The 20,978-nt window shown below is 40.7% G+C and overlaps 1 protein-coding gene across 2 annotated transcripts in view; it reads right to left on the minus strand.

Annotated features, from left to right (window-relative positions):
- Positions 1-577: 577 nt before the first annotated feature.
- zfhx3b (zinc finger homeobox 3b) overlaps positions 578-20,978 on the minus strand; it is a 136,364-nt gene continuing 115,963 nt past the window's right edge. For both annotated transcript variants that reach the window (XM_026320627.2, XM_026320625.2), the window contains exons 7-11: positions 17,668-17,804; positions 16,918-17,118; positions 13,801-13,924; positions 7,885-13,404; positions 578-7,285 (exon numbers count right to left, since the gene is read on the minus strand). In XM_026320627.2, the coding sequence (XP_026176412.1) occupies positions 5,547-7,285; positions 7,885-13,404; positions 13,801-13,924; positions 16,918-17,118; positions 17,668-17,804 (7,721 nt within the window). In that variant the 3' untranslated portion in view covers positions 578-5,546. The remainder of the gene's footprint in view (positions 7,286-7,884; positions 13,405-13,800; positions 13,925-16,917; positions 17,119-17,667; positions 17,805-20,978) is intronic.

A 20,978-nucleotide genomic window follows, 5' to 3' on the forward strand; every position in this document is an offset into this window, starting at 1 on the left:
AAAGCCACCACATAATACCTTAAATTTCAGTTTTATAATCTTTCCCTTAGGGGATACCTGAGCAGTTTTATTTATTATTTTATTGTAATATATATTTATTTTTTTATATATATTTTGAAACTGATAGATGTTTTAGATTTTAGATATTTTTTATCAGCACACTGTCAGCACACTGGCACTCAATATCTCTGTCACTGAAAATATAGAAGAATATGTTTGTTGAGTATATAATACAGAATTATAATTGTAGAATTTTATGTTTTCTGGTTTTCCTACTAAAAGCACAAGCAGTGACTTTGAGACATGATGATACATACATATATACACAGCCATTATAAAGTAATTGATTTTCCTAATGCTTGAGAAAATATGTATAATTTATATTGTCAAGCAGTAAAAATAAAAAATACTGTTTGGGCTTTTAAGGCTCAAATAAAACCTTTGTGGTAAACAAGAGAAAATGAGAAATGTTGGACATCGTTGCGTTTTTCCAGTTCTCCGAGTTCTGCCAAGTAATAGTCTGCTGGCAGCAAGTGATCAAATCCCACAAATCAAAGATCAGTCCAAAGCACTGCAATTTATGCTCATACTTTTTTAATGTATCACAATGAGCAAGAAACATACTTGATGAAATATTTTCAAAGGAGTATATTCAATTACCATCTACAATCAACTTAACTAGGACAACAAGGTTTTGTGACAAAAGTTTCTTTAAAAGTCTGAAGTTCCATGTGGTTGTATGTATGTTAGTTTCCATGTAATTTGGTACAGTTTGGAAATCTTCATCATAATTACAGTAACAAAAAAGCTAACAAGACTACAGTATAGAAAAGACATCAAGAACAACATTTTTGGTTTAACTTGCTCTTTTTTGTACATTGCAAGGCTGTTTTTTCTACCCTCGGATGGGCTGCCTGGAGCCACAGAGCCATGCTTATGAGGCTCGAAGGAGGAGTAATTCAAGGAAACAAAAAGAAAAAACTAAAAGCATTAAAAAAACGTTGTGGCACCAGAAGTCACAAAAGGAACAGAGAGCTCCAAGTAACAGTTCATCTTTGAAGTTGGAGCAAATGGTTGTTTGGTTGTTAGTTTGGTTGTTAATTTTGGTTAATACGCTTTTTTAGTGTAACTGCCTCTTTAATGGCAGCTTTGAGAACCCGTCCCCTCTCTCTGTTATTCATTTCTCTTTTTAGATTATGTAATCAACAGAGAGAGGGGTGAGCCGCCATTTGACTGGAGAGCTTTACTTGTCAAGCAGAGACAAGCACAAGGAAATGAAACGGATAGCAACATGAACTTTGAGAAATGAAGCAAGCATCTCTGTCCATCCTGTCCTGAAATTTGGAAAATGTCCATCAAAGAGCAGACGCAGAGGCAGAGCTGGAGAAAGAAAGAGACAGACGGAAAGGAGAAAGAGGCAGCTGGAGCCACTTAAGTTCAGTTTCATCTAAGGACTTTCCTCTCTGTGTCACACATGTCCATTGGTTCCAGAGTCCATTCCCATTACAGAGTTGTCAGTAATCAAATAAGGAGGTGGTTTTAAAGCTGTTTTGAGCCTGTGTTTGGCTCCCATGCCCAGTTTTGGTATGCCCACAGCCTCTCATGTCCTCCTAATGAGATCTCCAAAGCATCCCAGAGTCCTTTTTTTTTCTTTCATTCCTTCTTCATCTCAAAAACAAAAAAGTTGATGTCTTGTTTTAAATATATCTATATCTGTATACAGGTACACGTTCGTTTTCACAGTGGGCAAAGATGACCTCTACAGCAAAACCTTGTCTTTATCTCTCTCTCTCTTTGTAAATGTCCATTAAAATCAAGTATCCCAATGTAGGTCAGTGGATCCAGTGATCCACAATAGTATTTTGTGCCACAATAAAATATACAATTATCGGGGGCACAACTTGTAATTTTTTTCTTTTTGTTTCAACTGCATAAAGCTTTGGCCACATTCATATACTGTATTCAATCAAAGTAAAAACTGCTCAGTGCTTCGGTAACGTCGTTTTCATTTCTGATCATTGTGTGTAAAATTTCTAAATTTCAGTTTTTCATAATTCAGCTTTGTGGTTCAGTTTGTTTTGGTGTGTAACATAGAAAAAACAAAGAAATAAAAGGCAAATGAGAAAAAATTGAATTGATGCTGGCTCTTATGAAACACGCACACAAACATACAAATTCACACACAGTCCATGCTGGCTGAATCTAATGTAGAGACCTCAACTCTGTCTTCCACAATAGAGCCCAAAAGATTACACTTTGGAAATAAGAGAGCAAATGGTATCAGAGACAATGAATATGAAGAACATGATCACACCATAAAGTGGCCAGGTCATATTTTTGTTTTTTTGTTTCTTAATTTCAGCAATTCAAATTAAAGCTAGTGTTAATTTATGATAAAAAGTAATATACAGGAACTAAAATAAAATACAAATACTTATACGAAAATAACAATATATGTCTGACATTATCTGAAAATTAAAATAAAGCAAATGTATTTGAGAAACTGTACAACTTAAGAATTTTTCAAAATAAGCAAGTACATATGAACAGTATTTTAGGGAACTGGACTTCTGAGTAGTAAGCTTGCAGACCAAATCTACTGACTTTCAACAGCATGCTGTAATATTAACACCAAATCACATTGCTCTGCAAGACGTAGCACTTTAAACACACTATTGAGATTGTGCCTTGTATTCATTAGGGCAAATACATCAGCTATACATAAGTGGCCAAACAGGAGTTCTTTACATATTAAAATATGTCTTTGTTTTGGTTTAAAGAATCAAAATTTTAATTCATCTAATCATCAGTGAGATAGTGGGGGTACCATTGCAATAAAATGAAGTAGGTAACTTCTTTGGATATGAAAGTATCCTAATTATCTGAAACCGATGGACATCTTCAAAAAAACAAAAACAAAAAAAAAACAAAACAACAACTCCCACTTATTCCAAAACCAATACTTTGGAATGAAGATGTCCCTCAAAAACCTGTAATCTATGCATGGATGTGGCACCCTGCAGACACATGGGACAGGTCACTGGTGGATTTTCCAGGAAAGGGGCAACAACACCTCAGCATAACAGCCATCGTTTCCCTCTGAGACTAGTTGTATGGTGACTGGCAAACATGTTACTAAACCTATGAGATGCATCAGTACCAGATGTATTATATACATTTTTTGGTAACCACTATTACTTGCTTAACAAGTGAGCAACAACCTTGACTGGATGGAGATTTTCAGCAATGGTCCATGCCAGCACAAAATGATATATGGAGGTCACTTTGTTCAGCAACCAATGATGCAAAAATGTACACAACAGTTTACAGTCACTTTAAAAATGAGAAAAACTAGATTGTGACAATTAAAAGCAATTGAATGAAATAGGATCAGTCCTTGCTTAAGAAAACTCCACTGTGATATTTGGAATGCACTGTTCTTTACAAACGTTATAGATCATTGGCTTTAAACATTGGTCTGTTCAAAAAGAAAATCGGCAAAATGTCCTTTGGAACATATATTCACAGTCTTCAAAGTTCCGTTTTTGCAACAAGAAAAAAAAAAAAAAAAAAAAAAAAAAGGTGTTGCAGAGGCAAGAAATTGGTTTATTGTTTGTTTTAGTTAAAGCTTAGCCAAAAGCAAAATGAGCATGCATCTAGGTACTCTTTTTTTCTTTCAAAATTCTACATTAGCAGCAAAACGTATGTCCTTGAAGACCAGACCTTATACATTTTCTTAAAAAAATGGACATTTGAATGTGACAAAAGTCAAACAAAGATTAATAACCTCTATCTTACAAACTGCAATGGCTCTGTAACGGTGCTACTCCACAATGCAAGGACAAGGGCCCTTTTTGGTTTTTGGTATTTACGTAAAAAAGCCACCTGTTTGCTTGCAAAGAAGCAAAAACGGCAACTCTGATGCGTACTCCTTTATCTTTTAAAACTTTGTTTTCTTTCCTCTAAAAACAGCAACAAATTCTCAAGTATAAAGAAGCCTCTTTTCTCATCTTTATGCACCAATGGTGAGAGTGTTTAGTCTTTGGATTTTCTTTTTGTCTTAAAGCGTGAGAATTATTATTAGTATTCTTTTTTCATTTTCATTCATGACAACAAAAATGAAAATAAAGACTGTAGCCACACTACATGAAGAACAAAATACCTGTTTTGTAGTGTACATACCTACAAACACAGGAGAGCAGAGAAAAATAAGTGCGTAGAGAGGAACATGTAGAATGAGAAGTAGGTGTCAGACAGTGATAAGTGCACAAAGGTAACATAAAAATTAAATAAAATAAAACTTTCAATATTTCACCCAGGACCTTTTTCATTTTGGTTAGTGCAATACCAGCCAAAACGTTTAAATTTAAATAATTCTAAAAGATGATCCTGCCTTGTCAGGTGGGGCATTTGGGTGAATGTTTCCCAAAAAGCTGAGAATAAGACAGAAATAAAGTTTAGATAAATTACCTGTCCATAATCTAGTCTATTGGAATGACCAAGACAACATCAAATGAAGCGTCTTAAAGTTGGACAATACAAAAGCTAAATGTACACAAAGTTTTTTTCAACCTACCATACTGTTTAAATTCATTTCCAATGCAACAATCTACTTAACACCAAAAATGTTCATATCTATCATAAATACAGAAGGTTGTTTTTTTTTTTTTGTTTGTTTTTTGTTTTTGTTTTTTAATCAAAACTGTTTTTTATCGCCCGTTACTATGTCTGCAGTGCTCTTCTTGTCTGGGTATAATGGGACTGAGATTTCCCCCGCTTTAAAAGGATCTCTAATGTTAAAATCAGCAAATCATTTACCCTTTTTGAATGCCCAGAAACAATGCCTTATTAAAATTTCATTCAACTGAAAGTGTTCTACTATTAAATCAAGTTCAGAAAGAAAAGAAAAATGCTCATCTCCTGTTGGAAACAAAAGTTATAAAACATGGATTTCTGTAACAGAAAAACATCTGTGAGCTGTTGACCTGAGAATAAAATAGACATTACATTATTCTTTTACTTTTGCAAGCCATTGGTATCTGAATGCTTAAATAGCAAGAAAACTGATAGACTATTCTCCCATACAGTACATACTGGCTTTTTGTGACTGTGCTATCAAGTAGAAATTATTATAAAACAAAGGGACAGCTTGTTGACTCATGTTTCTTCAAAAGGGTTTTTGGGCCATTTGTCAACTTTGAGGCAGTCCATTGCCATACAGTACAGCATTCCTCTACCATTACCCAAAACATAACTGCAGCGATCTTTTCTGTTCTCATATATTAGTATGCACGTATTTCAGTTGAGTAAAAAAAGAAAAACAAAATGAAAACCAGCATGTTGATATGGGAAAACAATCCACTAACATTTAAATTTTTGGTTACAAGCTTTGGAATTGCAGTTAGTCTTTACACATCTTTTTCTGAAATTGGTTTGTATACTTTTAATGTATTTTAACATTGCTGCTTTTTATGTTTTTTCCATTTGTGTTTTTTTTGTCTTTTTTAGTGTTTTTTTTTAAATATTGTCCATCACTGAAAGCTCTTTTACAATCTGATGGAGTCTGTTCCTACACTAGCAAGATTACTACTACAACTACTACTGTCTTTGACAAAGCCAGGCTGCTGCGGCTCCTCCGCCGTCCTGCCCAGCCTGTCTGCTGACTTCTGACTGCTGTCAGAGTCAGACTCGTCGGTAAAGACGTCTGTTGGTATCGAGGTCTGAACTCCTGAGGTGCTCAATGAACTTGAGGTAACCGTTGAAGGTGAGGACACTGGAGGAAAAGAGGAGGAAGAAGAGGGACTGGCATTGGGCTTCCCAGCTAAAGCTCTGGAGAAAGGGGCCTGGGGCCAGGGTTTGCCGGCAGCTGTGGTGTTGAGTGGGGTAGTAGAGGAGGAGCACAGAGAAGAGGAGACAGCAGAGGATGGCATGGTGGATGATGTTGTTGGCGGGGGAGGGGGGCTGCTGATGGGATGAGTGGCAGACTGCGAGGTAGATGCGGTGTTAGGATTGGGGAAGCAGGCTGAAGAGTGAGGTAATAAACTAGTAGCGTGCTCTTTGGCATTTCTGGCTGATCGCTTGATTGTTCTGTGTTTGTGCAATGCCGATTCCAGGTGTTGACTGAGTGCTTTCTCCCCATCCAACGTAGTGTCACAAGCCAGGCAGTCATAGAGACTTCCAGCCCCTGCACCTACGCCACCGGGGACACGCAGCAACATCTCTTGCAGATTTGCCACAGACTGACCGAAAAAACAGTTAGATTTAAGGTGGGTAATAGCCGCTTCTTCCTTGGTGAAAACTGCTTGACACTTGCGGCATGCCAGTTTATACTGCACCTTGGGGATGATGTACTGGTCTGGGTGGGGGTCCACAGCTTTGCTATCCATCTCTTTCTGCTCAGAGGGTACTTTATTATGAGAGGAGGAGGAGGAAGAGGAGGAGGAAGTGGGGGTTTCACTGTGAGGATTGCCCTTTTGCTCCTCTGTTTTCATTGGATCTTTGGCAGATTCTTTGCGATCCCCCAAGGTTTGAGGGGGACCAGAAGTTTGGCTCGCCTTGGGTTGCTGGATCTGCTGAAGCTGCCGCTGCTGCTGCTGTAGTGCTTCCTGCAAACTCTGCTGATATTGCTGGTAATGCTGCAGCAGGGACCCTGGAGACAGGCCCATCAGTGCTTGAGACAATGCTGGGTTGTAAGGGAAGAGACTTTCCATACCATACATTGGTTGTAGGTAGCCCCCTTGGAGAGCCCCCGGGATCTGCGGTGTGTAGTATGGGGAAAAGCCAGGCATGAAGTAGGGCAGGAACTGGTTTGTGAGGAGAGCTGTGGGGTCGGATGCCAAAGCAGCCTGAAGGGTCTGAAGCTGGGCAGGGTCTACCACATATTCCATGCCAGGTGTTGGCATAGAGGTGGCTGGTACAGCAGTGTCTGCTTTCTCCTTCTTCTCGCTGGCAGCAGAAGTGGAAGGAGCAGGGGTGCTTCCAGTTGATGATGGGGTTGGGGGCTTCTCTGTCTTTTCCTTGGACTTCTCCTTCTCTCTAACCCTCTCAGCATCACGTTCTTTGGGGGGTTCAGATCGGGAACTGGGCTGGGTGGTTGAGGAACTGGAGTTTGATGTGGAGGTGTGGCTTGAGTGGGAAGCAGATGTGTTGGGTTGGGAAGGGCTGGATGCAGTAAGGGACGATGAGGAGGGAGGCTTGTTGGGTAGTCCAGATGTGGGAAGGCTAGGTGAGGGAACACTGGCACCAGGCATGTTCAGGAGGTTTGAAGGTTTTGGAGGAGTTAAAGCTGGAAATTGTTCAAGTACAGACAGATGTTTGAGAATTAATAGACATATTTATATTATAAATGAACAATACAATAACTGCTACATATACAATACAAAATATTGTATCACTAATCCACACACAAGAGTTGCAGGATGAAAATAATAAGCTCATGTAATCTTCACAATCATAAAGTCAGTGAACCATTTGTTCACCCAGATGGGGTATAGGTGGGTCTAATAATTAAGCCATTACATTCTGGCAGGTACAGTAGAATCTGAACATGTCACATGTCAAAATGGCAAAAGACCATTACATTATGTTTCACACATAGTATACACATAATATATGTGCCAGTGCAAATGAGTAGACATGACAGACTGGCTGATTGAACACACGGATTGCTGGGAAGTGAAACTATTAGAAGAGAGGAAACATTGTGGTCTAGTGTTGTACTGTCATTATAAGGTTTTAGTAAAGGTAAGTAGTAAGTAGATTTAGTACAGTATATTATTCTTATAAATTGTATGTAGTAATAGTTGGTAACTGCTTGAATTAATAATAGTTGAGTTAAAAAAGTTTAACTGTATACCACTGAATGAATGCGAAATGATGACGTACCTGAATTAGATGAGTTAAAGCTGGAAAGAGAGGGGCTGCCAACCCCTGGCAAAAGGACAGGTGGGATGCCTTGCAGATTTGGGTAGGCTGACTGGAGATTCAGAGCCTGCATTGCCGGGTTATCAAACATCCCCTGCTGCTGCATGGCCTGCTGCTGTGCCAGTCCTAAAACTTCATTGGCCTTCTTAATGCGATCCATCTCTTGCTGAGCCATAAGTTGGCGGACAGTGGCTGGGTCAAAATATTCTTTTTCCTTATCTATTTGGCTGCCAATGGTATCCTTCACCTTAGAGATGTGTTGCTGAGAGAAAATGTGATCACGAACAGAGAGGCGAGCACTATACTTGACACCACACAAAGTGCATTCAGTCTTCGGCCCCTCATAAGATGTCTGATTTATTCCAAAGTGCTTGGCCATGTTCAGCTTTGCCTTTTTCTCCTTGGCACGAGCATTTTGAAACCACACCTGAACCACTCTCTTTGGAAGTCCAATTTCATTGCCAAGTACCTCACATTCCAGCATAGTGGGGGTCCTGTAGTCATTAAAACAGGATTTCAACACTTTCAGCTGGAGGTTAGTCATCTGGGTTCGGAAGCGCTTTTGGCCAGGTCGATCCCCACTGTCAATGTTCCGGCTACCTGAAGCTCCAGGACTTGGTGAGCAGGGGTCAGCCAGGCTGGACGTCTCACTGTGGTCAATCATGTTTTCATTTTCATAGTCCTTAGCATAATAGCTTGTTGCAGGGCTTACAAGCCCTGAAGACATCTGGTCATCATTTTCAAGCATGGGGGCTGAGCCCCCAGACTTAGACAGGTATTCACCACTATTCTGGCTGTGCTTTGCATCAGCACTGTCATTATCAGCATTGGCCTCATCACCTGTGGTTGTGTCTGTGATGGCTGTGTTCACAGATGAGCAGTCGTCATTATCAAGTTTGCTCTGATCAAAGCTGAGGTTCACAGAGGACATTGTTGCACTCTCAAAATCTTCAATTCCCTCAACCTTAATGGATGAAGGGCTCAGTAAAGCCCTGGGAGACAGATCCAGGCTTTTGTTTACTGGTGACATTGAGGAGCTTTGTCCATCACTGTTTGCAGGGGCCAGTTGGGAGAAACTTGATGCATCTAAAACATCCATTTTTATTTGCATGCCTTCCTGTTCAGGCAACATACCAGAGAGAGTTAAATTATATCCAGCGCGTTTGGCTTCATGCCAGTGACGAGAGCGAATGTGTGCCTCAAGGGCAGTTTTTGCTTTAAAAAGAGCTCGACAAAAAGGACACCTACGATGAGCTTGAGCTGGCCCCACTGCTCTAAACTGGCCTTTTCTCTCTCTAGCTCTGGTATTCTGGAACCAGACTTGTACTACTCTCTTTTTTAATCCCACTTCATGAGCAATGTGGTCAAGCATTTTACGTGTAGGATTTGAATCTAATAAATACTTCTGATAAAGAATTTCCAGCTGCTCAGGTGTGATGGTGGTTCTGAGGCGTTTGTCTCTCTGTGGCTCTTCTCCACTGTTTGTGCTGTCATTTTCTCCTGGGCTAGTTCCAGCTTTCTCCTCTAACTTCCGCTTTAGTGAGTTCATTGTGGAGGTGGGGGTGGACGGAGAGGTGGCAGAACTGCTGGGAATCTGTGGCATTGCCCCAGAGAGTAGCTGACTTGCCAGGAGAGGATTGCTGGGATCAAACAGCATGAAAGGCATGTCAATTGGACGATCAAGGAACTGAGGGTGGATGAACTGATTTTGCACAGAAAGGAAGTGTAATTGCTGGTGTTCCTGCCAGTGCTCAAAGGAGGGGAAGCCAATCTTGCACTGCTCACACTGGTATGGGATCATCTGTTGTGTCAGTTGCGTGGCAGAGGTCAGGTGTGGATTGAGGCTCATATGAGAGCTTTGTGATGTGGCTTGGCTCGTCTGAGAGGCTGAGGGACCACACTGCTGTTGTTGCTGAGAGAAAGAAGGAGATGAGTGTTTGATGGGCTTCGATATAGCTTGAATCTTCTCTTCTCTTTGAGGTCTATGGTGTTGTGCCTCTGACTGAGATTGATGCACAATTTCCTGCTTAACAGACGTTTGGTTTTCACGTGGATCACCAGAAATGTCTGGCAGCTGTTTGGGCTTCTCTTCATAGATGTTTGAGGTGGATGCTGGTGATGCTTCCTCTTTCTCAGTGGATGTCAGGTGGGAGAAAGCTGAAGAGGAGGGTGGAAGCGGACAAAGACTTGAAGAGGAGGGCATTGGGGTGTGACAAGAAGATCCAGAGGGAGTGTAACATTCATGGGAAAGATCCAGTGAATCCTCGTTTTGGCTGTCATACTGTCCATCCTCATCTTCATCTTTGTAACACAGCTTCTTTTGGTGTTTTATTAGATCAAATATGCGCTGGAAAACCAAACTACATTTCTTGCACTGGTAGTTCAGATTTGAGGTTCGAATATAGCGGTCATTTGACAATTCTCGCCTCTCCCCATCTTTTCCCCCATCACCTTGATTTTCATAGTTCTTCCTCGCCTTCTGGCGAGCATTTTGGAACCACACGACAATAACACGAGTGGGGAGGCTCAGAAGGTTGGAAAGCTGTTCAAATTCATCATCTTTAGGATAAGCATTGGCATCAAAGAAGTCTTGTAGCACTCTTAGCTGGTAGTCAGTAAACCTAGTCCTGGATGATCTCTTACTTCCACATAATTCATGTCTTTGAGGTTCAGGGGAAGGAGGTCTAGAATCAACTTTTGTGTCTTCTAGAGTTGTTGTTGGTGGATTATTGAAATTGTATGGTGAGTCTTTGTTTCGCTGTCGCTCTTTAAAAAGTGTGTTTCTAAACCAGTGTTTTATGACTTTTTGTGGCAGCCCTGACTTGTCTGCCATCTCTTTAATCTGCTCCTCATTTGGTGAATTGTTGATATCAAAGTACTGGCGCAGAACCTTAAGCTGGTCATCTGTGATGCGTGTTCGTGGCCTCTTGTTCTGCTGCTGTAGCATGGCTGGTGTAAGCTGTTGTTGATAGAGGTGGGCTAGGTCTGAGGCTAGGCTTGGCTCAACAGATGGTAGCTGGGGAGGCAACTGAGTGGGCAAGGACTGGAGAGACATAGGCTGCATCATGAGTGGAGAGAACAGGGGCAAATCTATTGGCATGGGAATTTGTGCCATTGGAACCGGCGGCTGTGGGGGAGGTACAGTTGGAGGTGTGAGTGAGGCTGCAGAGACAGGAATATTTGGTGTGGGAGCTCTTTGAGGTGGAGGTGGAGGTGGTGGAGGAGGAGGTGGTGGAGGAGCTGGAGCAGCCTCTGGTGTAGGGGGTCTCAGTGGATAGAGTTTATCATAATGCTCTCTGTATTCCTTGGCAAATCTCTCAAGGGATCGAAATGGAAAGAAAGCCTGGTGGATATGCTCCTGGTGACTCTTTAGAATCAGTATGTTTGAAAACAGCTTGCCACAGGCTTCACATTCCAGTTTCTCTAATCCCTCAATGGGGTCCACCACCCTTGTTAGCCCACCTGGACCACTTGATCCTGTAGGTCCAGCTGTCTTTTTCTGAGCTTTCTGTTTATTTTCATTGTACTGAATTACTAACTCAAACCCAAAATTTTCCAGCAGGGCTTTAGTTGCATTTCCTCGAGCATCTGAAGCAATCCTTGGTGGAGGGAAGCCAGTATCATGGTTTATATTTATTGAAATATGCTGAATGTCCTTCTTTTCTTTTGGTTTGCTGTCTGAATCTTTAACATATTCCTCATTTTTTTCAGTTGTGTCCTTCTCTCTTTGTGTTTCTCTGTCTTTCTCATTCTGAGAGGAGGAAGGTTTCTGCTTCTTTTCAGCCTGCTGGAGGAGAGATGCACTCTGCTGCAGCAATGCCATCTGCCCCTGAGCCTGTGAGTGGGACTGCTGCTGCTGTTGTTGTTGCTGCTGCTGTTGTTGCTGCTGCTGTTGTTGCTGATGTTGCTGCTGAAGGTGGTGGTGCATCAATTGCTGCTGCAAGCAACTCTGCTGGGCTGAGTTTTTTAGATCTTCCAGCAGTGAGGAGGTGGAGGATCCTGCTAGTCCAAGTGCTGAGTTACCAATGTTGATCTCTGGATTTAACTGGAATTCTGCTCCAGGGATGTAGAAAGGGAATAGCAACTGCTGCTGTTGCAGGGGGAGAAGTGCATCAGTTGTCATTGGGAAGTGCTGCAGAAGTGCTGGGTTGAATAGCTGTGATTGTAAAAGAGCAGCTTGCTGCTGGAGCTCTTGCTGTAGCTGAGCTTGGGCTTGGGCTTGAGCCTGAGCCAGCTGTTGTTGTTGCTGAAGTTGCTGTTGTTGTCCCCTAGCAGACATCATGTCTGAAAATTTAGGTTTTTTCACTTCATGGTTCTCAGATGGTGAGGAATGGCAGCTCACTGAAGAATTCCCGAGGCTTTCAATACTGTGAGTCTGACTCATGTGGTTTCCTCCAGGAATACTCTGAGACGTTTGAGAACCAGAAGAACTGTGGTTGGTTGAGCTAGTAGTTGAGTTGCTTGCTGGGCTTGGGCTAGATGCTGAAGTGCTGATGCTGGACCCTCCACCACTTAAACCAGGAGCACTTGCCGAGCCAGTGATCCCTCCTGCTGCTTCAAGTTTGGCTGCCCTGGCTTTGGTCTGATGTAGAACAGAGCGCATGTGAATCTCCAGAGTAGAACTCTGGCTATATGCCACGTTACAAGTGCTGCATTTGAATGGCTTGTTGTCAGGACTGCTGGTAGGTTCAGGCTGACCAGTAGTGGACTCCTGAAGAGCTCTCTTCACCTTGTGTAGGTGTGAAACAGAGTTATAGTGAACCAGCAGAATATTCTTCTGCGTAAAAGACTCTTTGCATACAGTGCACTTGAAAGGACGAGATGGATCCAAGAACTTCTCCATAGTAAAGTTTGGGCCCTTTCTGAATGGCAAAGCACGTTTAGGTTCAGATCCAGAATCTTCCTGCAGTGAGCCAGAGTCACTGCCTGTTGGGCTTTGTTTTTCTTCTGGGTCGCTTTCATCTCCGTCTTTCTCATCTTCTCCCAGACTTCCATGCTCCTCACTGAGAGATGGATCACCCATTACCATAATGTCACCATTCATTAGTAATCCCCCATAAAGCTGCTGGATATCAGCCTCACTCAGCTCCAAGTGGCTGGTTTCTAAATGTTTCTTCAAGGCCTGTAATGTTCTGAAGCTTCGCTGGCAGAGGCAGCACATGGTGGCTGCCCTGATCACATGGTACTGTGAATGGAGCTGTAGTTTCTCCACAGTCTTGAAGGCCAAGCTGCATTGATTACAGCGGTACTTGTAGACATGGCGATCTGAAACTGGCAACTGGGGCCTTTTGTTGTGAACTTCATTGAAGTGCATTTGTAGAGAGTTTGAGGACTTGAACACTTGATTACAGCCTTTCTTCCAGCACAGGAAACCTGTGGCATCATCCCTCTCCAACTGTTGATCTTCCATAGGTGACTTGCGAGCTTCAGCCATTTCTGCAGGAAGTGACACCCCTTTTTCTGTATCAGCATCTGGAGCATCTGTGAATAAACAAGCCAAAAAAGAGAGCAGCTCATTATCTGCTTACATTTTCAAAAGGTTTTTCTACAGTTGTACTAATAAATGATGTTGAAACATACATCATGCTAAATAATCTTGGCAAATAAATTTTTTTTAAAAAAACAAGGCCTGTTAACAACAACCACCATTCACATTGAAGTTATAGGAATGAAAAAGAGCATTGTACTTCATTTCACTGTCTGTGAAAATGTAATGAAACCATTACTAACACAGTTCTTTGGAAGAACACAAGATTTATTACACACTCAGCAACGATTACCTAATTTGATAATATGCTCATTGCAACATTTTTTTTTTCTGAAATATGTTGGAATGTAAATTTAAAAGTTACCCCCAAATTTCTGTTATATACTAACCAGGTTGCTTTTTTGTATCTTCAGAGTTAAAGTTTGTTGTAGCATGAGGGGTGCTCTGGGACTCTCTGTCTGGACTAGGTACAGGTATGAACATGCTTGCTGGCAGTACTTCAGTTGCTGTCACCTAGAAAAACAAAGCACAAAGGAATTCTAGTGTTAATAATTTTGCTGAGTGATAATGCAGTTTTATATTTTAGACACAAACAAGAAGATACACATAGTAGTTACTAGGAAGCGGGTCAGTTTAATAAGGCATTCTGTAACACTCCATAGCACTATGGGGAATTAAGGGAATTAATGCTGAGATCCTCCACATTTGTGTGTTACTATTTTTATATGAATCATTCAACAGGCACATATATCTAATGCATACACACAGTCGTAACCATACTATTTTCTTTGCCAGTCACATAATGTAAAGTTTCAACATCTTGACCTTTGTTTTTTTTCTGCTGCAGCCCATCAGCATGATGAACTTAGTTACTGTACAATAAACATAAAAAACTCAATGACCAGAAATGTAAAATATTGATCAGGAAATGCTGATCAAAATAAATATCTCACTTACTGAGATAAACATGTTATTAAATTTATGTATGAGATCTGCGAATGCATTAGTTAACCTGCCATAATGTATGTACCATATGCTTTTACTTTACTCCATTAATAGACACAGTAAGAACATATCTGGATGGACTGTAGAATGTAATATATTCTATAGGCAACATCTACATGGAGCAGAATCAACGGGTTCCAAGGTTAAGTGGAACAGTTAACGCTTTCTGTCACAGAGTACAGCATTATATGGTTAGTGTGGCCACAAGTTTACCACAAAACCACCAGCCATCTTTTGCTTTGTTTTTCTTACCTCTGTCTCTTCAAAATGAAATGTGGAAAATTAATGCAACCAATATGGAAACTCAGGGAAAAAAACACAATGATTTACATTACAAAGTGGACTGTTTCTAGACAACTGCTTCATTAGGCGATTAGAGGAAAAAGCAGAGTATCCCAAGGTCACTTTTAATTTGGACTGTCTAATTGGCAAACATAGTTCGAAATGGCTATCATCCAGCCAGACTCAGAATTAATGAAGCACAATTATTTTCATTACCCCTATCTTACACAGACAGAAAATGAGACATAGAGCGATAGGGGGAGGACTGGAGGAGTATATGTATATTATATGTATAGTAGTGCATACTGTATGCACTGTATGTAAGACAGAGAGGCATGAGACACATGAGGTGGAAAGAGTGGGGTGGGTTGGGGGGGCAAAGACAATAGGGATGAAGGGTGGGAGAGTGAACACATCATTATGCATGCTTGACAAGAAATAAAAGTCACCTATTTCAGAATTAATTAGGATCTTCTCCTTAGACATGTGAAAAGGATAAAGTACTTTTCCATCTGCATTCACCAGTTATAAAAAGGTGTTGCCTTTAATGTGTGTTATATTACCTATGTTCTATCACGGTGCTCTTGTAGTGGTTCAGCACATTACTACCTCTATAAAAGAAATAAATATTGCCGTCTACCATACTAATGTGCTTGCCATTTACTTTCTAGATGGGGGATGAAGATGGCTAGGCAGTCAACAGAGCAATGTTTTATTCGGTGATTGTCCAGCAAGCTATTTAGCTTCACAGGATAGAACAGAACAAAGATTTGCTCAGTGATTTACAAGAAAACAAGGCAAATAAAATTTTATTTCTCCTTGATGAGCATTAAAGGAAGCAAGGAAAGTATTCTCTAAGGTAGTAAAGGGTGCACCAGTGCATTGCAGTTGTTGTAAATCTAACTTCAGGACTTGAGTGTCAAAGATTACATGACTCAAGCTACAAACAACAAATTTTGCATATTATTTTCTGTAGGAACGGATCTGACCATTGGCAAGAAAAAGAAAAAAAAAAAAAAAAATCCTAGAGCAACCTTTTGTTTTCATATAGACATGGCACTTGATTTTTGTCTGATTCATATTGAATAATAATATTTCTGTTGCTTGTACTTGAATTTTATGAAGTGGGAAAACTGCTCATTAAATCTGGATTAATCTGTGTCACAATTATTTTAACATATTCATAATAAAAAGGCTTTGTTTTGAAAGCACACAGGTGATCATAGACACGGCAAGAATGTCAGTGTAGTAATAAATTAACTGGGAGCTAAGAGACTTGCTCATCTTGAAATCATTTAAAAAATACAAAAACAGATTATGAGTCCCCTCCCCAAGTGACTGTGATTAGAATAGAGCTGGAAAAAAGGCTCTCTGATGATGGGTGTATTAAGACAATGAAAAAGAAGAAGAAAAAAAAAAAAAGCATCTTAAAAAGGCCCAATCATTTCCAACAAGCCAATGGGATTCCCTGAAGCCATTTTACAATTAACATTCTTTGTTTGATAAAGGAGTGAATGTTGGCAATTTAGAGTAGTGAAGACAGGAATGACAATTGTTTTCACAGCTAGGCAGCCACTAAAGGGTGTGGGATTGATTAAAAGCAAATGACTCATCTTCTTGACTTTGAATTCTTACACTGGTCCTTGACCTCATGCACTGCCTGCAGTATGACTGGCCACGGGGTAGAAAGATGCTGGGCCTATGCAAGCTAGCACAGCTTTGACTGGTTGTGGTTTCCTTAACTTTAACACAAAATATAAATAACTATGGAAACAATGGCAGACCCAGCACACAGTAGGACAGTAGAATTACTGGAATCAAAGCTTAGACTGGTGCTCTGTATGAATACAACCTACCCAACGAGTGTGGACATACATTTGCTATTGTGTTTTTCCTGCACTACATTCTCTGACCGATACTGTACTTAACTTTGGCTAATGCATTGCCTAAAGTACTTATATTCTATTTAGTATGGCACTCACAGACCAGAATTAACAATGTGTACATGCCATGCCAAACTAAAATATACCACGCTACCAAAAACAAAGGCCAACTTCAGCAGGTTGGAGCAGAAAGGGATTCAAAGGCATTTCTGAGAAATGCACTGTACAATAAAAACAACAACCTAAGTAAAATGTACAATAAAAATAAATAAAGATGTACACAAACTTAGAACTTTTCCAAGAACACACATAAAACACACAGAACACAGAACTTACTGTGGCGATAAGCTTATCAACACAGTCAGGAGCCACACTGTGAAGGTGTGTGAGGTGGAACTGCAGGTGGATCTTGTTGTTGAGCATGTCCTGGCACAATGGGCAGCGTAACATGGGCTGGACTGAGTGCTGCGTCATCACATGCATTCTGAGGCGATTCAGGTCCGTGTTGGTGAACTTGCAGTAGGGGCACTGGTACATCTGGGTGAAGGTGGGGACAGACAGAAGGAGAAAAAGAAAGAGGTGAAAACAGATCCACAGACCCAATTGGGTGCAGTGAGCATGCTGAGGCTGCATGAAGAGGAGCTGTAGATCAGGAGGAAGAGCGGGCCCCTTCCCCTCAAGCAGGCAGATCCTTCTGATCACAGACAAGTGTGTAACACTGAGCACCACGGAGTCTTGGCACCCACTTCAAAGTGCTCTCATCTGTCAAATACTATATTGATTTTCCACCTTATACACAATTAGCAGTGCAACTGCGGCAGAAAGGCTAAAATAATTTTTGAGTACATTTAAAAAAAAAATGCATAATATAAAAAAAAAAAAGGTCAGTGAAAAAAACTAACCAACTGAAAATGACTAAAAGTACATTTTTAATTGGTATGTAAGATTTAGGCCTATAATCACGGCTTGGTAATTGAGGATGAGATAACCTCTAAGCAAGATCCCCTAATTCAAACAGGAGAAAAAGTTTCATTAGAGAACATCTGAAGGCATCAGTGTTAAAAGTCTGTGGTTTGTAATGCTCACCTGCTCCGTAGTGTTCTTCTCAACTGTCCTGGGGCGCTTTGTGGAAAGCGGGCTCTCTGAGGTCTCTGACCGTGAAGAAGGTCTTTTGGAAGGGATTGGGGAATCTCCCTGGTGCCGTTCCAAGTGGCTGGACAATGCTGAACATACGCATATTCGCAGAGACACACACACAAACACAGAGGGATAAAGAGAAGGGAGCAGACATGTCAAGACAAGTGAGGACTTGGCAGCCAGGGAGCAGGTCAATCAATAAGACTGTGGATAAAGGGCTTTGGAATGTCTTTTTTAAATGTGATATAACAGCATTTAATGGGAACTGGGCATAGAAAGTGTTGTTACCAGGACGCACTATAAAAAATACCACACATATTTTACTTGCCAAAGAGACATGCAGCCAATGTGCTCTGATGGGCTGTCTCTTTCAGTTTTGCCTTATCAGGATATCATACAACACCGTAAACTGCTAATAAAAATATTAGTTTGCCACAGGGTGCAGCTTTAGGTTTCATACCAACACATATTTCTATCCACGTGAGTTTCTAAACTTGAGACAAGGTACACAAACATCTCGTGACCTCATCACGCAGTAAGAACAGTGAAGGGATCAACAACAGTCTAAAACTCAGCTTTAAACATGACTTGTTTTTGTGATAATTTCTTCCTCCAATAACCATTATCTTACATAAGAATGTATAGGCAGCTACTTTACAATATTTTCAAAATATTCTCCTATACATACACATTCTTTGGTGTTGTTCTAGTAAAATTATCATAATAATGTGACATATTAAAGATGAAGTCAAACTGTTCTGCTTCATTCAATAAAAGCTCTTTTATTTTCTGAAAATTACCTGAAGAGCTGTGCCTGATGATAGGATATTAGACAACTGACCAACAATCAAAGTTCTGCCTCATCACATATTTGCCTTTTAAAAAGAGTGATCAGGCATTTTTTTCTAGGGATCACGAAAGAAATGTGTCTTGCCAAGCGGTGCCTGAAACATTCTTCTGCGCTTTGTTTCCATAAGCAGTGGAATGCCAGTGAATTTCTCTGTTTCACTGGCATTTCTGAAACCAGCTGTTCCCTCTCCAATGTATTGTAATTCTGTACAATTGGACTGTGACAGAGAGAGAAATAACATGAAACCCCTGAGCAAATATCAATAATTCCTAAAAGCTAGGTTGCATCTGACAGCAAGACTGTTTTTAACTCAGAGATTTTTAAGGCATGAAAACATGCCACTGGGCTCAAAGGTGTCATCGGATGATTAGTCATACCCAAATACATTTACAGGACACAGCCATGCTTTGGTGCACAGTCTGCTGAAATGTAAAAAAAAAGGCTATAGTCTGTGTTAAGTGGTTGCCGATCTATGAAAAGATTTCCATTCCATATATTTACTTCAGGTGTTCCACTAGCTCAAAACACAAAATCACACAAATTCACCTTTTTTTTTTTTTTTTTCAAATAACACTCATATTAACAAAATGGCCTTTTTTCTTTCCATATATGCAGAGCAATGCCTCACACAATGGCCTTGCAGAATGATTCAAAACTATTCCACTTCATGAGGAAAAAGAGAAAATATGGGTGGTAGTGGCACACAGAGAGGCATCACAGTTGAGCACTCAGTTAAGCACAGGCTCGCAGAGAATCTTAAATCCACATGGAGCCAGCATGGGGGAACTGCAGTAGCACCACGCTTCGTCACCAGTGGAAAGAACTCACTATGAAACTTAAGGTGGTGTCTTCCTAACCTCTAACAAGCCCATAAAGAGTTAAATTTGGACTGATTTGTACAGTCCTGAAGGGCAAATTGAGAACAGAGGGCACTGGTAGAGGAGGGGTGTTTTGGCGGGGGGTCAGGTTAAGCAGGGCTGACCACGTTCCTGCTCCAGACATTAAAATGTCAGCTCCAATCAGGACGAGGGCAGTTGAGCTGATTACCCAGTGGGGGACCTGGCTTTGGACAGAGCAGCCTGCAAGATCTCCCAGAGACACCGGGATCAGCCAGGGAGGCCCTATTAGGGTCCAGTCACAGTCAATCCTATTAAACACATCCGCCAATAAACAAAGGGAATGTTAAACAAAAGGAACCTCCCATTCTCTGACATTAACCTCTCAGACATGGTCCTGTCCTTCCTCCTCCCCACTCTTATTTCCCCTGAACTTATGTCTCAGGGAAAGCAAGGCTGATAATCTCATGTCAAAATCACATTTTCAGCAGTGTTGTTGATCTTTTCTTTACACTACACAAAATAGCAAAAACTATACCAATCAGTCACAGTCCTAATTCAGTTCAATAATGACAGTACCTTTTTCCTTAACAACTAACTTGCCCTCTGCTCCTCAGTCTTCTTTCTCTCCTTTAACAACTTATTAGGGCATTAAGTAACAAAAATTTGCATAGAGTAAGGAAGGAATATTAACTGTAATTTTAAAAAAGAGCATGCACATGCGATGAAACAAATACATTATAGCTTGGATATGTCTAATGACTAATTACAGGGAATTACATATCTTCTGTAATTGAGAGAGAGGTGGTCTTTTTTATTTTTTTTCTTCCAGTTTTCACATGAGCAAAAGAGTGGGTAACAGGGTTTGTGCCACAGGTATAAAGTGTATACATATAGTACAAAATGTCAGCATGGCTTAAGTAGACACAAGTATAATCTTAGCCCTAATGATTAAGAGGATGAACATAATTTATTATAAGTATATTTCACTTCCACTATTACTCAATTAGCACCCAAGAGGTGAAACAAGTGGCTGTTTATGGTAAGGCACTTGAGAGGTCCTGTAAAAGGGCCCAAACCAGCTTTTCTAGTGCAGCGTGTTTCTATGTGTGTGAGAGAGGGAGGACAGATGGAGAGCTGGAGAGGCTTACTAAAACGCAGTCTCTTGTCACGGCCTATTAGGACTCCATAAATCTGATCAATCGCTTTCTCTTAAGAATCCTACACCCTAACACCATCACTGGCACCATGACTAACATCCAACTACTGTATCCTGGTTTCCCTTGTCAAAGATGATGAAAAAATGACTGAAACACTGAAAAGCCAGGAATGAAATAGAGATAAAAACAGATTTTTTTTTTTTTGTTTTTTTTTTTTTTTTTATTATTACATACAGTCTACCATGGCAGATTGGACACTGGTTTCTCATGTGTGCGTGTCTATGCGCACATATGGGAAACACTGATGTACGATATGAACAGGTGATCAGAACCAATGGCCAAAACATTGCCCTCTGATGGAGCAGGGTGTAGGACTATTACAGGAACAATGTACTTTCAAGAAAGAACAGACAA

The sequence above is a fragment of the Mastacembelus armatus genome, chromosome 3, assembly GCF_900324485.2.
Source record: "Mastacembelus armatus chromosome 3, fMasArm1.2, whole genome shotgun sequence".
NCBI classification, from domain to species: Eukaryota; Metazoa; Chordata; class Actinopteri; order Synbranchiformes; family Mastacembelidae; genus Mastacembelus; species Mastacembelus armatus.